At 23.6% G+C, this 22,153-nt stretch overlaps 2 protein-coding genes across 7 annotated transcripts in view; both read left to right on the forward strand.

Annotated features, from left to right (window-relative positions):
- The window catches only part of LOC126901872 (retinol dehydrogenase 11-like), a 79,525-nt gene extending 71,350 nt beyond the window's left edge, over positions 1-8,175 (forward strand). The window contains exons 1-6 of one of the 4 annotated variants that reach the window (XM_050678756.1): positions 3,853-4,142; positions 4,962-5,162; positions 5,420-5,581; positions 5,662-5,784; positions 7,558-7,758; positions 7,841-7,996. In XM_050678756.1, coding sequence (XP_050534713.1) covers positions 4,031-4,142; positions 4,962-5,162; positions 5,420-5,581; positions 5,662-5,784; positions 7,558-7,758; positions 7,841-7,872 — 831 coding nt within the window. In that variant the 5' untranslated portion in view covers positions 3,853-4,030 and the 3' untranslated portion in view covers positions 7,873-7,996. Of the gene's footprint in view, positions 1-3,852; positions 4,143-4,961; positions 5,163-5,419; positions 5,582-5,661; positions 5,785-7,557; positions 7,784-7,840 lie in introns of those variants that run through there. The other 3 variants (XM_050678754.1, XM_050678755.1, XM_050678753.1) reach the window with 3 other exon arrangements.
- A 2,973-nt stretch (positions 8,176-11,148) lies between these two features.
- LOC126901870 (palmitoyltransferase ZDHHC20-A) lies at positions 11,149-17,578 on the forward strand. 3 transcript variants are annotated; one of them, XM_050678746.1, is made up of 9 exons: positions 11,149-11,479; positions 11,716-11,837; positions 12,860-12,983; positions 13,044-13,297; positions 13,368-13,497; positions 13,560-13,686; positions 15,620-15,714; positions 17,269-17,308; positions 17,382-17,578. In XM_050678746.1, exons 1-9 carry the CDS (start codon positions 11,350-11,352, stop codon positions 17,446-17,448), a joined length of 1,089 nt encoding a protein of 362 aa, XP_050534703.1. In that variant the 5' UTR covers positions 11,149-11,349; the 3' UTR covers positions 17,449-17,578. The 3 variants fall into 3 exon arrangements, with proteins under 3 accessions (XP_050534703.1, XP_050534705.1, XP_050534706.1); XM_050678748.1 differs by having other exon boundaries at positions 11,151-11,479; positions 13,059-13,297; XM_050678749.1 differs by lacking the exons at positions 15,620-15,714; positions 17,269-17,308; positions 17,382-17,578 and adding an exon at positions 15,013-15,396 and having other exon boundaries at positions 11,153-11,479.
- Positions 17,579-22,153: the final 4,575 nt, after the last annotated feature.

Here is a 22,153-nt window from a genome sequence, read left to right on the forward strand (position 1 = left end):
AAAAAAATAAACACATCATGGTAAAATTAATACCTTCTCAGCTTCGCATCGAAGCTAAAAAAATAAACACATCATGGTAAAATTAATACCTTCTCAGCTTCGCATCGAAGCTAAAAAAAAATTTGTCCCGACACTTTTTCTTCTACATTTAAACGGCTGCCGTAGTTAAAAAAACACTATTTTTGTGTTAAAATTTTCGATTTTCGATTTTAAATTTTAAATTTTCAACTTAAAAATGCTATAACTTTTTGAAAAATGTATATATCAGCACAAATTTTTTTTTTCTAAATACATTACAAGTACATCTTTCATTTGACATACTTTTTATTAAAATTGGACAATTTCCCCATATAAAGGGGGCGTTCAAAACTTGAAACATTGTATAAAAAATAGAACTTTTTCAACTTAACTTTTGAAAGTGTTCCGGAAATACTGCGTCCTTTAAACATATATCAAATTAAAGCTTATTTTATGTACTATAAAATAAATAAAAAAAATTTGTCCCGAAACCTTATCTACTATGTGCAAATTGCTGTCGAAATTTAAAAAAAAATGTAATATTTGCGATAAAAATCACGTTCTCTAAGGATGTATTTTGTACTTAAAACTGCCATAACTTTTTCAAATATTAACAATTCAAAATAATATTTAATTTAATAGTAATTTTTTAATTTGAGTTAGCTTAAATAGCCATTTTTTTCCCATAACGAAAGCAACAAACATTTGCCGAATCGATAACACTTGTGTCTATCACGCACAGGGTGCGAGGTTCAAATCCGTCTGAGGCCGTCAATATTTTGCCTTTTTTTTTGAGTTAGAATAAAATTTTCAAATTATTTGATATTTATCTCATTTAGATTCAATAACTTCAATAAATATAAAGGATCCTATCACTATAGTCTCCCCTAGTGTGAAGAAATTTTTTATTCACGTTAATTTTACTATGTGGTTCTTTTTGTGGCTACGATTTATTTTGCCAACCCTCACTAGACCTACTTTTTTCAACGATACGTCAAATGATTCATTTAAGTTTATGATATTTAAGTTAATGATTAGTTTAACTTTAAAGTTATTACTCTTAAAAATCAAAAAAATATTCCTTATTCAAATGAAAAGTAGCTTAACCAGCTTTTTCCATACAAACAATTAAAATCATTAATTTTTAATATTCTTAAAGTATTTATTGTCGAATTAGATTTGATAAAAGTATTCAACTACAAAAGTAAATAATTTTACTTTATAATTTATTAATTTTTTTGTAATATGTTGCTATATAAATCATAAATTTAAAAAAAAAATGATTTTTAGTTTCACCTGAATTTAACGATGGATTTTTACAATTATAATTATATTTTATAATACGCTCAATTGAGTAAATATTTTTAACTACTTTGTTTTGATTGGTTCATTTAATTAAAGTAAATTATTAAAATTAATTAAGTTCTGAATATTTCTATTTCAGAATCTTTTTAAACACCAAAAGTTATTAGGAAATGATTACTATTCTTTCTATTTCAGTTATCTATTACGATAAAAATGCAAAAAAATCGAATTTTTCTGATAAATAGTAATTATAAAATTTTCTGATTGCATATTAACCTTAAAAATTTCATTTTTTTCAATTTAATAATGTCTATTTCAAACTTGCAAGTTGAACTATAAGTTATGGTAACAAATTCATTTTTTAGCTTCGATGCGAAGCTGAGAAGGTATTTTTCATTAAAACTTTCACTTTAAAAGACAATAAAAAATAGGTTCAAAATGATTACCTTTAACATATTAAANGTAGGTTCAAATTGATTACCTTTAACATATTAAAAATCAAAATCAGTATTAATTTAATACAATTTTTTTTGTTCTTAATTATTTTTTTTTTATTGTAAATACTTATTTTTTAATAATAAGTAATAATATTAAAACTTAGAAGTAATAGAAAAAGTTTAATTGCATATTTGAAAACATCGCGAAATGTTTATTTAGAAAAGTATATTTTTTTTCTGATGAAAGTTCCTTTTGTTTAGTGTATTTATTCATAAGTAACAAAATTTTTTTATTAAAAAGTATTGCATAAATTCCTTTAAATTTGTATACGCATTAAAAGTATATGAATATACAACTCCTTTTTATTTTTATAATATCTCCGTAAAAATTACAATATTATATTATTGAATACCACTTTCATACTCAATTTAATTATTGTAATTATTATGTACTCATATATTATAATTATAAATCGGGGTAAAATTAAGGGAATAAGTGTTATTGTTGTTTTTGAAATAATCTACCAATTTCATTTTTTTCTATTTAATAATATTTATTTCAAACTTGCAAGTTGAGTTAAAAGTTATGGTAATAAATTTATTTTTTTAATTAAAACTTTCACTTTAAAGGACAAAAAGTAGGTTCAAAATGATTACTTTTAACATATTAAAAATCGATAATAATTTGAAAATAATTAATTATAAAAATTATATAATATATAATTAAAATAATTACTAATCTGGATATAATTAAGGAAATAGGAGTTGATGTTGGGTTGGGTTGGTTACATTTTTAACTTTATAATGCTATAACTCATTGAAAAGTGTACGAATCAACACAATTTTTTTATGAGAAATAATATTTTTTAATAATCCCTTTTTCATTCGACATACTTTATCTTAATCAGGGTATTAATAAGGAACTAGCAGATCATGTAGCTTTTGTAATTATTCACCAATTTCTTAAAATTAAACACTATCTACAGATTTGCATCGAAGCGTTTCTTATGATAGTGATTTTAATCACTGTCAGATTAAATCTATACTGGACCCAACTATGCAACGTCCCCACTATGCTGCGACCCTACTGTGCTGGGTTTTTTTTTATACATCATTAACCTTGACATATAAAACATATATTTTGCTTTTCTTTTGCTAATCAACTTATGATAAAAAATGTTTGATACATTTAAATATTATTTAAGCTATTATTTTTTATTTCAATATAAATTTTCATCTTCTCTAAAATATATATACATAATTTAATTACACGTGTTAATTATTTTGGTTGTGTAAAATGATTAAATATTCATGAATTTCATAATTAATTCTATGTTTATTCTGTATTAGTAAAGTTACTTTTATTTTATTTTATTTGTGAAATATGATCTCTGGATCTAGTATGAAAGTTTCTATTAGTGTATAAAAATGTTGTTACTATTTGTATTGAATGTTTTTTATGCATTTGTTGTATAGGAAAATAAATTCTATTAACACGTTAATTTAATACACAAATACGAATTACTAATATACTAATATTTCTATACATTTTTATTACTATTTACCAAAATATACTCTAACATTGAATGCGTAAAAAACTTCTAGTATAATATACTAGAAGTTATGTATGAATATCATAAATATTATGTATGTGAAAATTAGACATTTTTTTCAGCGTATGAAGTATTGTTCTATCCAACTCTACTTTTTTATGAACTTTTTGTTGTAAAAACTTGTGAGCATAGTTTTCTAGTATTTTTTCTTTATTATATTATTTTAGAATTTCTATATTGTTTTCTATTTAATGTGTTAATATATGCGTGAAAAATTTACTGTACATGTATGTGAATATTCCTATAATAAATAATTTTTATATTATGTTAAACAAATTAAAAATATTTTAATTTTTCAAATATTATAATAAAAGAGTATTCAGTGTCCTTCACATACGGTTATTATAATAATAAAATATTTATTTATAAATATTAATTATATTACAAAATAATATTTCACGTACTATTAACACTAAATAATGTTTATTATACTTTAAATGTATATATTATAAAAAGTATAAAAGAGAGGATTTGTACTCACGATCTTAATTGTTTTATGGATTTTTTGTTAGTTATTTTCGCCACACACTTGAATGTCATCTAAAATCGGCACTACATTAATGTGTTATTAATAATACTTCATGCGTTTACTTGTGATGATTTTCAATTTATTTTTATAAAAAATTTCATATTAAAAAGAGAAGATTATAAAAAAAAATGTTTAGTAGAAAATGTACAAGTAAATGTAGATTGGATGGTAAAGTTGCTATTGTAACTGGATCATGTCGAGGAATTGGTAAAGCTACAGCAAAAGAGCTTTACAAAATTGGTATACAATTTATTTATTCAACAAAATATTTTAGTTTTTAAAAATGTGTAATATATAGAAATATGTATTTAAAACGGGTTCAAATTTTTAATAACTTTGAAATATGAGATAGGATATTAGGACAGCAGTTTTTATAGTTAATTTATGTAGTAAATAAACTAATAAAAATTTATAATTTATTTATTAAAATAAAAAAGGTATATTGTCATATAAGTAATAAAAATTATTTCTAATTAATAATTGAATGTACTGGTATAATAACTTGAACTTTTACTTGGGATTTATTTAAGTATAAACTGCTTTGCGAGTTTTCGAAAAAAATTAACTTAGTAGAATTGCCAATCTCAAAAAGAAAAGTTTAAATACTTAAAAAGTCGTATAGGTATATAATTAAATTATTTTTTTAATTCTCACTAAGAAGCATTATCATAAATAGCCAACTAATGTATTATATAATTTTTTTTATAAATGCAAATCACAAAATTGGGAAGGAAATGGAAAAAAATTTAATCAAGTAGGAAACTAAATTTGTATTGCCTAGTGTACTAGCATAGAAATGCACTGTGGGATTTAATGGGAGAATCATTTACATATTAAATTTTTTTTTTTTTTTTTTTATATAGCATGCTTTATTCTACAAATCTTTTTTTACTCATCAAAATTAGAACGCTATTTTTTTTTAGACATACAACTAATTTTCATAAAAATATACATCTTGGTTAATACATTGTATAGTTTTATTCAAGTTGTTCAATAAGTAGCTCTAATTTACTCCTTTAGTTTGACCTTAAATTACTATAAGACTTTTCAATCTCATAGGTGCAAATGTAATTATGGCATGTATTGATATAAAAGTAGCAGACCAAACTTTGTTGGATATAAAAACAGAAGTACAAGGAGAAGGTTTGGGGACTTTAGTTGTCGAAGAGCTTGATTTGTCATCATTTTCTTCTATAAAAAGATGCGCAAAAAGAATTTTAGAAAAAGAAAATCAAATTCACTTACTAATCAATAATGCTGGTGCGTGTGCATTAAATAATAAAAATTAAGAATATCTTATAGTAGACCACTTAAATTAAAAAGAATTGTTTGTAATAATTAATATAAAAGGCTTTACTTATTAACTTCAGAGACCCATAATTTAAAGTATTCAGATTATTTTTAAAAATACTTTTTATTTCAGGAATTTGAGTTGTATTTAATTTTAGTAATATTTTTTTCATCGCTGTCAAGTACATAAAATATAACAAAAGCAATGTACATGTTTTTTATTTCAGGTATAGTGATGCGTCAAAAAATTTTAACTGAAGATGGTTTTGAAACACAATTTGCAGTTAATTATTTAGGACATTTCTTATTTACCTGTCTTTTGTTGCCAAAAATAATTTACTCATCGCCTGCTCGAATCATCAATGTGTCATCGACGGGCCATACTTTTTGTTAGTTTAATTTATAAAATATAAAATTTATTTTTAAATTGTAATAATAAACAAATGATAGAGTGAAATATTTTTTTCAGTTAAAAGTTATGATTTTGATGACATTAACTATGATTTCAAAGATTACTACCCAACAGAAGCCTACTGTCAAAGCAAACTTGCTAATATACTTTTTACGAAAGAATTAGCAATTAGACTTGCAGGTATTGTGAAAAATTGTTTTTGTATTACCACTTAAACATTTTGCAGCCTCAGTTTGCTTTTTCCGTGCACACGACTTGTTTTTTATACGTCGAAGAATTTTATCATGTCGAAATGAAGACGTGATAAAATCTTTTGCACATTCCTTTATCAATCACGTTATGGTTCAACGAGGTTTCTGAAAAATTGTAACGGACTCTTAACAGTAATACCTTTATCATAAACTAATTAGCTTAATACCAAAACCACTTACAAAACAAAATTAAATTGATAATATTTACATTTTAGCTTCGATGCGAAGCTGAGAAGGTATTAATTTTACCATAATGTGTTTTTTTTTTTTTTTGTCTGTTACCACTTTTTCTCAGCTCTCGCCGAACCGATTTCTTTCAAAAATACGTCAAAAGATCACAAATCGTATCTAGTCGAAGACATTACCCTCAAAAATTGAAAAAAATCCCCTCGTTCCCCGTAAATGGGGGAAACCTCCAAAAAAATTACAAATTTAAAAATCGCTAATTTTCGAAATTTTTTCAATTTTTTTTACTAAAAACTGCCGTAACTTTTTCAAAAATGAACATATCAATATAATTTTTTTTTATATAGATGCTTGATGTCTTTACCTATCATTTGGTATAATTTTTTGTAAATTTGACACTTAACCTGCCAATAGGGAGGGATTTAAAATGACAACTTTTTCATAAAAAATTATTTTTTTCAACTTGATTTTTGAAAATGTTCCGGAAGGTCTAACACTTTTATATACATCTTAAATTAAAGCTAATGTAATTTACTTTATTATGCAAAAAAAAAAATTTCGGACTTTATTTTATCTTCACGGTGAAAATGGCTACCGAATGCTATTATTGTGTGAAAATTCTCGATTTTATTTTTTACATTTTTAACTTTATAATTCTATGACATATTGAAAAGTGTATGGATTAACATTATTTTTTTGTGAGAAATAATATTTTTTAATAATCGCTTTTTCATTCGACATACTTTATCTTAATTAGGATATTAATAATGAACTAGCAGATCAAGTAGCTTTTGGAATAATCCACCAATTTTTTATAATTAAACACTATCTAAAGATTTGCATCGAAGCGTTTTATTTTGATAGTGATTTTAATCACTGTCAGATATCATTATACTTTATCCATTTATGCCACGTCACCACTGTGCTGCGACCCCCCTGTGCTGGGTTTTTTTTTTAAAGTTACATATAATTTTTAATGTAATTCTTCTTCTTTTTCCTCGCCTTAATCCCAACTACTTGGGCTCGGCAACCTTATCCCGAACTTGACACGATCTCCAAAATTATCTACGCTGACATCATCCGCCCTCATATTGCATTCAATTACATCCCTCCATCTCTTTTTCTTCCCTCATCATTTATTTTCATAACTGTTCTTATAGCTTCTGATTCCTATCTTTTCATAACATGTCCAAACTATCTACCAGTCCCTTGTTCCACGAAATATCCTCTAATATTTCTTTTGGATATTCCATATTCAATAATTTTTTAAAAAAAATCATCATCACTCGACAGTACCCTTTTATGAAAACTTACATAGTGATAATCATTAAACCTATTTTCACTTACTTTTTCAAGTAATAATTTTTAATTTAATTATATTTGAAATATTATTTATATCCATCCCTTAAAGTATGTAACTTAATAACTTTAAAAAAATGACTAATCGATAGTAAATTTTGATAAATTATTTCTTATAGAAGTTATGAATTTTTAACTTTATAATAACATGTATTAGGTACAGGAGTTAATGTGTATTGCGTAAATCCAGGAATAGTACAAACGGAAATGCAAAAGCCTTCTGAAAACATTATTTACCAATATTACTTTTTTTTTGGAATTTTTGGATATTTTCTGTATTATATTACATATTTCTTAATAAAAACTCCTTATCAAGGAGCGCAGACTGCAATTCATTGTGCTGTGGATGAAAAAGCAGGTACAGAAACAGGACTTTACTACAGGTATTTGGGCATTTTGATTTAATTGAAAAGCGAAATTAATTTTTATATTTTATATAGTGAATGTCAAGTTAAAGAACCATCTTCTGTAGCAAAAGATATTATTCTAGCAAAGAAACTTTGGAAAAAGAGTCTAAACATGGTCGGCCTGACAAATTTTGACATGTTTAAATCCAGTGAAATAGTTCCAACTGAGTTATTAGATATTGAAATATAATATTTGATGATCAATTTTTAATTAAAAATATCGTTCTTATGAGGGATAAATCACAATTAAATTTACTGTTAAAATTAATACTCTTAATTGTATATAAAAGAGTGTCTTAATCCTGTTTTGACAATTTAATAACTTTTGATCAAATAAATATTATTTATTTATTTTTTTTAAATAATTTTTGACATGTTAAAAGAATATATTTTTATTATTTATCACAAATAAAAAAATAATAGTAAAAATAATAATAATACAATTTTTTTTATTTTTCCAAAATATCAAAATTTCAAAATATGGCTATTTTTACTATTAGAAAAAAATTCGATGGATCGTTAACAATTTTAGGATAATTACTGATTCAGATATAACTATTTCAATACATATAATAAAAAAATTATAAATTAGTTGTTACTTTTATGGAAAAACATATAAAAAATGAAGGACTTGATACAAAACTTTTCATTTGATATTATTTAAGAATAAATGGTCTACAAGAAATTTTCAGTAGTCGAAAACATACTTTTTTATACCTATATTTTGTGCTGATTTCAAACCTACAATTAGATTTTTTCAACCGCCACTAATTTTTGATATTATTAATAATTAGTTAAAAACGAGTATTAACATATTTAAAAAAACCCAGCACAGTGGGGTTGCGACATAGTGGAGACGTTGCATAGTTAGGTCCAGTATAGATTTAATCTGACAGTGATTAAAATCACTATCATAAGAAACGCTTCGATGCAAATCTGTAGATATTGTTTAATTTTAAAAAATTGATGGATAATTACAAAAGCAACATCAATATCTATTTCCTTAATTATACCCAGATTAGTAATTCTTTTAATTATATATTATACAATTTTTAAAATTAATTGTTTTCAAATTATTATTGATTTTGATTTTTAATATGTTAAAAGTAATCATTTTGAACCTACTTTTTATTGTCCTTTAAAGTGAAAGTTTTAATAAAAAAAATGAAATTGTTAAGATTAATATGCAATCAGGAAATTTTATAATTACTATTTACAGTACATTTATCAGAAAAGTTAGATTTTTCTACATTTTTATCGTAATAGATTACTTAAATAAAAATCATAGTAATCATTTATAATTAACTTTTGGCGTTTAAAAAGATTTTACAATGGTAATATTCAAAACTTAATTAATTTTAATGATTTACTTTAACTAAATGAACCAATCAAAACAAAGTTGTTAAAAAGATTTACTCAATTGAGCGTATTATAAAATATGATTATAATTGTAAAAATCCATCGTTAAATTCAGGTGAAACTAAAAATCATTTTTTTTTTAAATTTATAATTTATATAGCAACATGTTACAAAAAAATTTGGAATATTATAGACTGGTACTAGCACACACAAATAGTGTTAAAAAATTAATAAATTACAAAGTTTAATTATTTACTTTTGTAGTTGAATACTTTTATCATATCAAATCTAATTCGACAATGAATACTTTAAGAATATTAGAAATTAATGATTTTAATTGTTTGTATGGAAAAAGCTGGTTAAGCTATTAGCTTCGATGCGATGATGTGTCTATTTTTTATTATTATTTTTTTTTTTTTGATATGATTGCTTAAATATAAAAAGGGATAAAAAGTTAATTAAATTGTATTGTAGAATATGAATGTATATTTTGTTATTGATGTCTAATAGTGAATGTTTTTATAGGCTACTGAAAAATGAGTGGTGTATGTATTAGAACAACGCTAATACTTCTGGTTGAAGCCGTAAATAATTATAAATATTATTTAAATAAGAATTTATATTTGTATAAAAATTATAATGACACTGTTACTAGTAAATATTAGACTACTAGACCATACCGGAACACTTGACTCATTTATCAATAAAGCCTCACGGCTTTTATAAACCCCCAGATAATGAGAGTAGTGGAAATCTCACAATTGAGATTGTCTCATGTCTTTTCTAGAGAACGGTTTCTGATCACAATTTAGAGGAAATTTTGTATACCATGATATTATACCACAAAGTATAATTTTATCTTTTAATATTTAATTATTTAAATATTTTTCATACTTCTACTGTCTCTTTATCTGGTCCTACTGTTTTATTTTTTTTTTCATTGATGCCATAACCTCCCATACCTCTTTCTCACTAATTAAATCTACCAGTCCTTCGTTTCACGAGATATCCTCTAATGTCTCTTTTAAAATACTCTTACCACCTTTTTCATACACTATCATCACTCGATAGCACCCTCTTATCACTTTTTATACACCTTACATAGTAATAATCTTTAGACTTTTTTTATCTTACTTTTACGAGTCTATAGACCTCTTTTTCATCGTCCTTTGTTCCTAGCATATCATACAACTCATTATACCTCTTAAATTTTGCCTTACTTATTGCACAATTGGCTTCTTTGAACAAACGTTTATACTCTATCCAATCTTCTCTTCTTTTGCTCTTCTATCATACTTTAAACTAGTTTTTCTTACTTTTTAATTAATAACTTAATAAATTCATCAATTTTAATTTGGAGTTATTTAATATTATAAAGTCTTTGACTTATATCTAAAATCTATATGTAACAGTAATGAGTTGCATTAAAAAAGTCATAAGTATCTTATAAAAAATAACATTTTCCATGAATCTTTATGAAAATAGGTAAATTTTATTGTTGGTTAAAAAATAATTGTTGATAACTTAACCTTATTTATGTATTATACATGTTACTCTTTGTTTTGTTCTTAGTGGATTCTGTTTTTTTTACAATACAAGATCTTTTTCAAAGCATGAAATTTGGACATTTTTTTTTTAATTCATCCGAAAAGGAGAAAAATTGTATATGAAAATTATCTAATTAGTTAATCTCTTATGTTAACTAAATTAAGTACAACATATATCTTGACAAAATATTATTAAATCATTCAGTGTCAAAATAATGTTTCATAAAAAAAAATTTTGTATAAATAAGATTTTAAATATTTAAGGGGGAAATTTATAAAATCGAAATAAAATTATGTTTAGCTTGTGTTGAATATCCAAAATTGTTTTGATGGCAACACTGGAAAATAATTCTTATAGTGATAGTATATCTAAATAGGATTGTGTGACTATATCGTACTTAAAACTATTGGTATCATATTATGTAGAATCAAAATTTCGTATTAGAAGTTATAAGTGTTTATTTATTGATTGATTGTGTTATTTATTGAATTACAAATGGTTCAGTAGTAAGATTTAGATTCTACTTTTTTTTAGTTTAGATAAATATAAATGTATGGATGTTTGATATTCACTTTTGAAATGAAAAATTCATAAAAGGTTTTATTACTATTATACATAATAGTATATAATTAACAATGGATGTTCCTAAATCAAAAAAAATTTGCTGCTCTTATTGCGTTAAAACAGTTAAAAGTGTTCCTGTGATATTCATTTTATGTGTACTTGCATGGTCATATTATGCATATGTGTATCATTTATGTTTAAGTAAGATAATTTGTATAAAATAAATGTTTTTAATGTATAAATATAGTTTTACACATTTTGATATTTCAATTTAATTATTTTATTATTTTGAGTTAAATATGTTTATTTTAAGCTATACAAAAAAAGAAAACTTAGTCATTGATAATACCAATTTTAAATTTATGAAATCAACTATTTATTTTGGTAATTTTTATTAGCAAAGACTGTTTCACTATTGTTATATTTTATTTTTTTAGATGAAGTCAAACCAGTGGATATAAGAGTAATCTTCCTTCTAATATACCATACTATTTTATTATTATTTTTATGGTCCTACTTCAAAACAATTTTTACATCGCCAAGCGGAGCACCACAAAAAGTATTATTTTTATTATCCTATAAATAATGTTTAATCACATGCCACATAAAACCATATAGAGGTAAAATTTCTTATAACTAAATCATTAAAATTTCACAAGTAATTATTACAATTCGAGTAGTAGGTATAATTATTTATTAAGAAAACTTACATACTTGTATCAGTATATTGTTCTATTACCCTAGTGTAATATTTCTTACTCACTGGCAGTTTAACATCTATAAGATTTCTTAAAAATAATTCTCCAATTAAACTTAAAAGAAAACATATTTTTTTTATTACTCATCAATGAATGAATTTTTAGCCAGTAAATTTATCATTAATATTTGGTAACATTCATTCCATTCTTCCAAAAAAATTATCTCTAGGAATTTTCTTCTCAGCTCTTGTTAGTAAAAACTTTATTATCTTTCAAATTTTTCTATCAGAATTTATTTAAATGTTTTACTTTTTTTAAACAAATTTTTTTTTACTTACTATTAATAAGTTCAATTGTACAAAAAGGTTAATAGATAAAGAGATAAACTTACATTATTATCAAAAAATTTTAGGAAGATTCTAATTAAATTGTATGTCAGTAGAAACGTGAATTATAAAAATTAACATATTCTTAAAAAAAGAATTAAATTTTAGAAATACAAAAATAACATTTCTATTTTCTAATAATATCATCTATGTTATATTTTATAGAAAATAATACCTTAGGTGAAAACATCATTATTATGTACAAATAAAAAAAAATTCCTTTTTATTTTCCAAAAACAGAAACATTAAGCCACTTATTTTTAAATACTTAATATGTTAAGAACTTTTAATTATTTAATTTTAAAAACATTTGAAGCTAACTATTATAAATATTTTATTGAATGTAACTTTTTATAGAATGCTATAATTAAATTATCCCAAATTGGTTAATCCATTTTAGTCATCATTATCAATAAACATACATTTTATAATACAATTTAGACTTCTTATAACTTCTTAAATCCTCTATGAAGTAATTAATACAATTTTTTTTTCAGTTTAAACTTTCTGATGAAATGTTTGAAGAATTTATCAAACAACCTATCGATTTGGCACGACAAAGTATGGTTTTGCGGGAAGTTGCAAAGGATTTACCAATCATGACATTTACTAATTCTGATGGTATTTTCATTATATTTAATTTTTAAATATTTAATGAATTTTTATCATATAAAATATTAGAGGTTTTTTTTTCAGATATAAGATACTGTGATAAATGTAGAATAGTGAAACCTGATCGTGCTCACCATTGTAGTGTATGTCGCAAGTGTGTACTTAAAATGGATCATCATTGTCCATGGGTTAGTAACTGTGTGTCATATTCAAATTATAAATATTTCATACTTTTCTTGGCATATGGTCTTCTGATGTGTATCTATGTTGCTTCTACAACAATACAATATGTTTTAAGATACTGGGATGCTACTTCTGATATGGTGAGATTAAGATTATTTTTTAAACTACGTTATTATCTTATTTTATATTTTAAAAATTCTATCTTTACAGAGGTTGCAAGGTGCAGCATATAAAATTCATATAATATTTTTATTTTTTATTGCTTCTATGTTTTCAATCAGTTTGTTTTCATTACTTGCTTATCATATTTACCTTGTTACTAAAAATCGGACTACATTAGGTTTGTATATTAATGTTTTCTTTTTGGTAAATAATGTATTAAATTACCTATTTTTATATTAGAGTCCTTTCGTCCTCCTAAGTTTACAGAGTGTTATGATAAAAATGGATTCAACCTAGGTTGTTTTAAAAATATACAGGAAGTCTTTGGCAGAGAAGTTTTATTATGGCCTATTCCTATAAATACCAGGTAAGCAAGATTATCAAATACTTTCATATTATATACACTATTAAATCATTTAAAAACCCAACTCAACAATTTTATTGTAAATTTGATTAATTTTATTTCTATTTTTTTGTAAATGTTATACATGATACTTCCTGAAATTTATGTCAGTTAAAAATACTTTAACACATAAAATGAGTATGTAGAGAAGTCAGGGAGAGAGTTATAAGTATACACTTATACTAGCTGTACTCACCTTCGCTACAAACCTACTCTATGTATTAAAATGCTTATAATTCAATAAATTATTATCCTAAAGTTGATATCAATCCATTTAAATGTTTTGTTATAAAAAGCTAAATTAAATTTCAAAAAAAATAAAAACCAATTATTTTTATTTTTTTTATTATTAAAAATAAATAATAACAAATATAATGTTAACATAGTCCAAAACTGTAAACATAAAAAAAAAATTAATGCAAAATATTAACTGGAACAAAAGTTATTTAATATGTCAAAACCCAGTGGGACACTGTAGTATACATACAACTCAAAAACAAAAAAAAATTACTATCAACTTTTTATAAACAACTTGATAAAAAAAAAATAATAATAATAATTAATTTAATAAAAGTAAATTTTATTTCTAATAATTCCAATTGATTAAATATTAAGAAAACTTTATAAGAACTGTTTAAATGTATTAAAAAAATGATGCAATAAATTTAGATAATTTTTTATCATCATAATGTTCAATTCTATTTAAATTGAATTGTGAAAATATTCGGACACTTCTTTATCACCATTATGATTTAGGGTAACATTTTTGGATTTAGTATGTACTAATTAATGTTAAAATTTAAATCACATATTTTAATACATATTTTATGTTAAAATTTTAATGTATTACTTTTATATTACCATATTATTATAACTAATTGATATATTGTCAACTTTTACTACTGCTTTGATATTTATTCTTTATTTTCTTTCTTTAAACAAACATTTGTTTGTTTAATAAATAACAATTACATTTTTTTTTAATGTTGATTAAACTTAATAAGAATAAAAAGAATGAATGAGTATATATAATTGTATAAATTAGAAAGGTAGTATTTAATCTTAGTTATAATTTACTTTTTGTATTATGACTTTAAAATAATCATTCCAGAGGTTAAATTTTATTCTTATAATATTCATTCAACTTATATAATTTAAATATTTTAGTTTTTAAAAATAGTTTAATATTATACCCATACAAAAGTCTTTTACATCTAATAATATTGGGAATTTTTTGCAACATAGATGCCTCTACTATGTTGCCTGTATTTTGATTTTTGTTTGTTTTAGTTTGGGGGATGGAGTGAGTTTTCCATTGGCAAGCAGTCCAAGATCCAATGATAGAATTAGGCAATCAAATAACAAAGCCAGGAATTCATTTTCTGTTTAAAACATTTATGTATTCTAAAAGTTTAACATTTAGTTTAAAATATACCTATAACAAATTTATAGCAAAATATAGGCTTATTCTTTATTGTATTGTGTTAATTTCTTATAATGTACAGTAAATTTAAATGTTAGAAAGAATTTATTGTACATAAAAATAATATTAATTAATATTGTAAGCCTTTAAATTTATTTATTCTGACTTAAATATGGTGAGCAATTTTATATTTTTCAAATTTTGTATATTTTGGTAATAATTACTTAATAATTATAGTTTTATTTTTGAATTTGTATTGACACTTTATATTATATTATATTATAATTATTTTTAAAAAAACATAAATTTCTAAAGTATTTTTTTTTTTATTTGGATTTAATAAAATCTTAACCCTCTTTTATAGTGTTGTAAAACATTAACATAAATAATAACTATTTGTTGCTTTTTTAGTTAAAAATAACACTATTTAATTTTTTTCTAATTGCATGTATTAATAAATGTGGTTCTTCACAGCCTTGGTGATGGGGTTTCATTTCCACTTAACAGAAAGATACCAGAAGCTCAAAGCCTACTACACACAGACTTTTATGATCAGAAAACATCTATAGGTAATTGATTTAGTACATATTTTTTATATAGGCTTAATTATAATTTATAAAACTTTAAGTTCTTATAAATTTTAAATAATTAAAAACTATCAACTGTACAATTAAGGCTAACTAGAATTTTCTTGGAAGTTCAAGTTCAAAATTTAGTTATATTTTTAAAATAATAGTAAATGTTTTATAAGTATAAGAATTTTAAGATTATTAAAAAAGTAATTGTTGTTATTAGCCAATATCGTCATTTATGAATCATTACAAGCTTTAAGTTAATTATTATTTTGTACTTATATTTTCAATTTCAGTAAAATAAGTTTTTGCATAACAAACAATATATTCAGGATTTTAAGTATTAATAATATAATAAGATGCACTGGTATAAAATTTAGTTCCTGTTTTTTGTACAATATTAAGTATTATAAGCATATTTGACTTCACAAACTATGGCCCAGTTACTAATAATTAATATTATTGTATAATTATATTATAAACATAGTTTGTTGCGTTTACAAAATTACTGAATACAAATTAATTAAGGTGATGAAATAAGTTCAAAAATAATAAATAAATAATCTCAAATTTAGCTTAAAGCGAGAAATGTATAGATTTAGTTTTACTTAAAACTACTTAAAGTTAGTTAATTTAAAGATATAAGAAATACAGTAAAATTTTGTTTATCCAGACTCAATTATAATTAGACAGAGTTATGTTAAAGAACCATAATGTCCAATAACCTTAGGCACTTTGTAATTGTCTGGTAATTATTTTCAATACCCTGTCTCATCATAATTGTACATAATGGAGTTCAGAATAGTGAGGCTTCATTGTACTTGAAAATGTGATATTTAATTAATATTATTACTAAAATGGAAAACTTCATACACAAATTCAGATTTATTTATTTTTTGGCTATTTAATCTAATTGAAGGATTTTATGCTGTAACCAATTATCAAAATAGATATAACTCTAATTGATAATAATTTATTATGAATAATTAAAAAACTGATATCATAAAAAAATATGAATAGTATACAGATTTTGGTTGTTAAATTATTTAGTTTTTTTTTTTTCTTAAATTATGTGAAAATAACTTGTTATTACACTATATTCTTCAGTTTTATTGAAGAGAATAGAAAGATAGATCTGTTCTACAAATTTTTTTTTTATTATATATGTATTATTTAATTAAATAAAATCTTTGTATACTACAATCAAAATATTTATTAAGTATTACTAAACAACTACATTAATTTGCCCTGAATATATGAAATAAAAAAATCTAGTGGTTATCAGGAATTATTAAAACCTGTTATTGATTTAACCACTAATCAAAAACGTTTCAATGTTAAATTATGAAAAATGGTTTATCTTCCATAGCTCTGTGACTTTTTAGAAAGATTTATTATTCACTAATTAGTGTACTAATGTTAAAACCAAATTCTCAATTTATATTTTATCTGTGCATAAAATAAATAATTTGTACAACTTTTTTTACTTTATTAAAAAAAAAATAAATTTAGTTCTATAAATTATATTATTTTTTTTTTAAACTTTTGCAGATATTGAATCAACCCAACGGGTATCTTCAGTTTTATATGGGTAAAAATTTGTTATAAGTTGTATAAAATATTTTTTTTCAATAACTAATTATTATTAAATACAAATTTTTCAGTGATATCTACTATCCAAGTATTGTAGAACAAAACCTTGTTAAATGTCAAGATCTTATAGATATTTGATGTAATAGTATTTATATAAATTTTTATTTATGTAAAATATTTTGCTCTGTGATATAAATTTTTAGCCTGTAATTATTTTTTTTTTTTTATTATTACTAATTACAAACTATTAAAATATTTATTTGATATATTTCAATATTTCTACTGATTATTTTAAATAATTTATTAATTTTTGCAGTAAATTTAATAATTATGATTAATTCCCTGTGGTCACTATAAATCATTTTTTATAGACCCCTTGATTAAAAATAAGATTTTGAGTAAACAATTATCATCAAAACGTAATCCGTGATTTTAATAGAAAATTGAAGTATAGTGATTAATTACCTATAATCTGTATAATTGAGATGTTAAAAACAGAAATTTAAATGAAAATAAAGGTCATCAAAATATAATCGCAGTTACTATGTAATCAAAAATTTTTTTACAAATACATTCAAATTTTTAAATCTATCTTTCCTTTCAAATAGACTAAAAGTACCATTACAATATCTTTTAGTACCGTTGAAACTCCTTCACTGAAACATGTCACAATATGTTAAGAGGATCATGTTTTAGTATCTTTCCAAAGTTATTTGCCAGAATAATATCTTTTGCTACAGAAAATGGTTCTTTAATTTGTTAGTTACTAAATAAAATAATTTTGTTTTTCAATTAATTAAAAATGTCCAAATGCGTGTAGTAATGTATTGTTTCTGTGCTACTTTAATAATCTATAGAACAATAAAGATATTTATATGATAGGTATCATAAATATTTGTTTAAAAATTCAAATAAAAATGTTTTTATAGTAATTAACATTATCGGTTAAATGTTTCGGTTTTAACTATTCATGGATGCACATAATACACATTTACTCCTGTACCTAAATATATAACAAAGTTATCGAATTTATGGCAAAATAATGAGTTGAACATAAAATGTGTATGAAGTGTATACGGAAAAAACTATTTGAGTCACTTATTTTCTATAATATTTAAGTGGTAAAAAATTATTTTTGTCGGAATGTGTATTTTAAGCTGTCGAGTTAAAAGGCGTCGAAAATTTTAGCGTAATTGAAAATAACTAGATAACTAGGTATTGAAATTCGAATTAAATAAAAATAAATTAAACTATTAATATTTAAATTTTACAATAATTGTTTGAATGTCTACCAGCTATAAGATAAAATCTACAAAAATTTCAATACTTAGAAAACCATACAAACCTTGTTAGTTTTGTTTAAAAAAAAACATGAACTTGTTACAGAATATATAGTTTTATAATATAGAACCGTCTGACATAATTGTATTGAAAAATGTTTCTATATAAAAATACAAGTAATTATAATTATTTTTGGAAATTAAATCTTTTAGCCCTCCCCAAAGTGCGCCAATGAACATTTCCATGGGCGTCATTAGGTTGGTTGGATGTGCCCGCACCCTTAATTTTAAAAACAGTCCCAATTGGCCTGCAAAAATAATGCACCAATTTTTTATACATCAATTCAAATTTCAAAAACGTATCATCATGGTTACATGGGTCAATAAACAAATATTCTGTTAACAATTGAGTAAACAATAAATATATAATACTGAACAATTGATAATCGTACCGGATGCAAGATATTGATATTGATGTTCGTAACAGTTTTAGCTTCGATGCGAAGCTGAGAAGTATTAATTTTACCATGATGGATTTATTTATTAACACGCTTATATTAGTTTCACCTGTATGTATGTAACTCTCCAAACGCCACGCGTTATCGCATATTCCGTCGTCTAGACTAAACTGTCATAACGCATTCACCCCACCCCGCGCCTCGCTCGTCGCACGCCGGCAATACTATTCCTGTATAAATTTATTTTTGGTTATTGTACCCGTACACACGTGCGTGTCAAAAATATTATATATATATATAAACAAATTTTTATTTTGACTGACCATTATCATCTGCGTGCATACGGCTTACGTAAATATTCCTACCGCCGTTTATACCTCAGGTATAACGTTAGTCCGACCGGCATGCCCACAAAACATGACTGTACCTAATGCATGATACGTTTACGTACTTAAGTCGCTTTACATGTATATATATATTCTAATTACTATTAAAAATATATAATAACACACTTTATTCTTATTTAGAGATATAGAACTCATTCATTCCGATTACAAAGGATGATTCCAGTATCGTCATTTTTCGTCACTACCTCCATGTTCCGGGAGTGGGTAATTTACGCTCCTGCTGCTTTCCTTGGATGTGGTAGCCGTTTCTCATACTCGCTCCCCAGAATCAAACCCTGATTTCCCGTTACCCGATACAACCATGATATTGATATTAATTACTATCATAACATGAAACTAAAAAGTGAAAAATAAATATAGTTTAAAAAAACACGCTTTTAAAGCACATCGAACTAAAAAGTTACCTTTATCATAAACTAATTAGCTTAATACCAAAACCACTTACAAAACAAAATTAAATTGATAATATTTACATTTTAGCTTCGATGCGAAGCTGAGAAGGTATTAATTTTACCATAATGTGTTTTTTTTTTTGTGTGTCTGTTACCACTTTTTCTCAGCTCTCGCCGAACCGATTTCTTTCAAAAATACGTCAAAAGATCACAAATCGTATCTAGTCGAAGACATTACCCTTAAAAATTGAAAAAATTTCCCTCGTTCCCTGCAAATGGGGGAAATATCCAAAAAAATTACAACTTTAAAAATCGGTAAATTTTGTCATTTTTTTCACTTTTTTGTCTTAAAAATACCATAACTTTTTCAAAAATAAACAAATTAACATAATTTTTTTTTATACTAAAACCTTAGGTATTTCCCTTTCATTTGATATAATTTTTTTGAAAATCTAACACTTAACCTGCTCATTGGGGGGGATTTAAAATAGCAACTTTTTTACAAAAAATCATTAAAATTAATTCAGTTCTGGATATTATGAATCTTTTCAAACACCAAAAGTTACTAGGAAATTATTACTATTACTTCTATTTAAGTTATCTATTACGATAAAAATGCAAAAAAATATTGAGCTTTTCTGATAAATTTACAATAAATAGTAATTATAAAACATTCTAACTGCATATTAATCTTAATGATACAATTTTTTTAATTCTCATAAAATATTCTATTTAATGTCAATTTCAAACTTGCCAATTGATCTAAAAGTTATGGTAAAATAAATTATTTTTTTTTATTATAAACATTTACTGTTTGTTACTATAAAAAAATGCACTGGACTACAAGGAACATTCATCAGAAGCAAAAATATACTTTTCTAAATCAACTTTTCGCGTTGTTTTCAAATCTGCAATTAGACTTTTTCTATCACTTCTAATTTTTTATATTATTACTAATTACATATAAAATAATAATTAAAAGAAAAAAAAAATTGTTTTCAAATTATTACTGATTTGATTTTTAATATGTTAAAAATAATCAGTCCAAATTTTCATTTTTAATCTATTTTATTGGTTCTTTAAAGTTGATGAAAAATTTTTGATAAAGATTTATGAATGTAAACAAAATTGAATATATTACCATAACTTTTAGCTCAATTACAAGTTTAAAATTGACATCTAGGCCAGTCAACAAAGGAAAAATTGCGGAAAAAATTTCCAACCAAATTTTGTTTTTTTAAAAGTTGAACTAAAATTACATATTTTAATATGACATACTAATTGGAATTGAGCTTTTTTTTACAGCCTCGCAAAAGTTCAAAAATATGAGCTTTTTTAATTTTCTCAAAAAATATTTAACTTACAAAAAAAAGTTTCGTACAAAAGTTGTTTAAAAGACAATTATAAACAAAAAAAGTATNGTTTAAAAGACAATTCTAAACAAAAAAATTATGTTATATTTTTTCATTTAAACAAATATTTTTCGAGTTACATTACATTTAATATGAGTACTAAAATTTATATTCCATTTTTTTCATTTTACGGTTACTTTTTATCATGTTACACTTACGTTAGACACANATTACTTTTTATCATGTTATACTTATATTAGACACTTTGTTATAAATGCATATGTGTGTATGTGTGAGTTTATTTATTTATAGTATCATTTAAGTGTAGTGTATATTAATATACAACCGATAGAGTAGGTAATTGATTTGACGCTATATTGTTTAAACTCAACTAAACGCTAAATTGTACATTCCGAAACTATAATCATATTATGTCAATTGCCACCGGAATTATTTTTCTTTTTCTTTGCCTTAATCCCAACTACTTGGGGTCGACCACCCTTATCCTAAGCTTCCACTTGACACGATCTCCCACATCTTCTACGCTCANCCACTTGACACGATCTACCACATATTCTACGCTTATGATTTTTAGTTTCACCTAAATTTAACGATGGATTTTTACAATTATAATCATATTTTATAATACGCTCAATTGAGTAAATCTTTTTAACAACTTTGTTTTGATTGGTTCATTTAGTTAAAGTAAATCATTAAAATTAATTAAGCTTTGAATATTACCATTGTAAAATCTTTTTAAACGCCAAAAGTTAATTATAAATGATTACTATGGTTTTTATTTAAGTGATCTATTACGATAAAAATGTAGAAAAATCTAACTTTTCTGATAAATGTACTGTAAATAGTAATTATAAAATTTCCCGATTGCATATTAATCTTAACAATTTCATTTTTTTTATTAAAACTTTCATTTTAAAGGACAATAAAAAGTAG

This window comes from Daktulosphaira vitifoliae, unplaced genomic scaffold (genome assembly GCF_025091365.1).
Source record: "Daktulosphaira vitifoliae isolate Bord-2020 unplaced genomic scaffold, ASM2509136v1 Scaffold_3, whole genome shotgun sequence".
NCBI classification, from domain to species: domain Eukaryota; kingdom Metazoa; phylum Arthropoda; class Insecta; order Hemiptera; family Phylloxeridae; genus Daktulosphaira; species Daktulosphaira vitifoliae.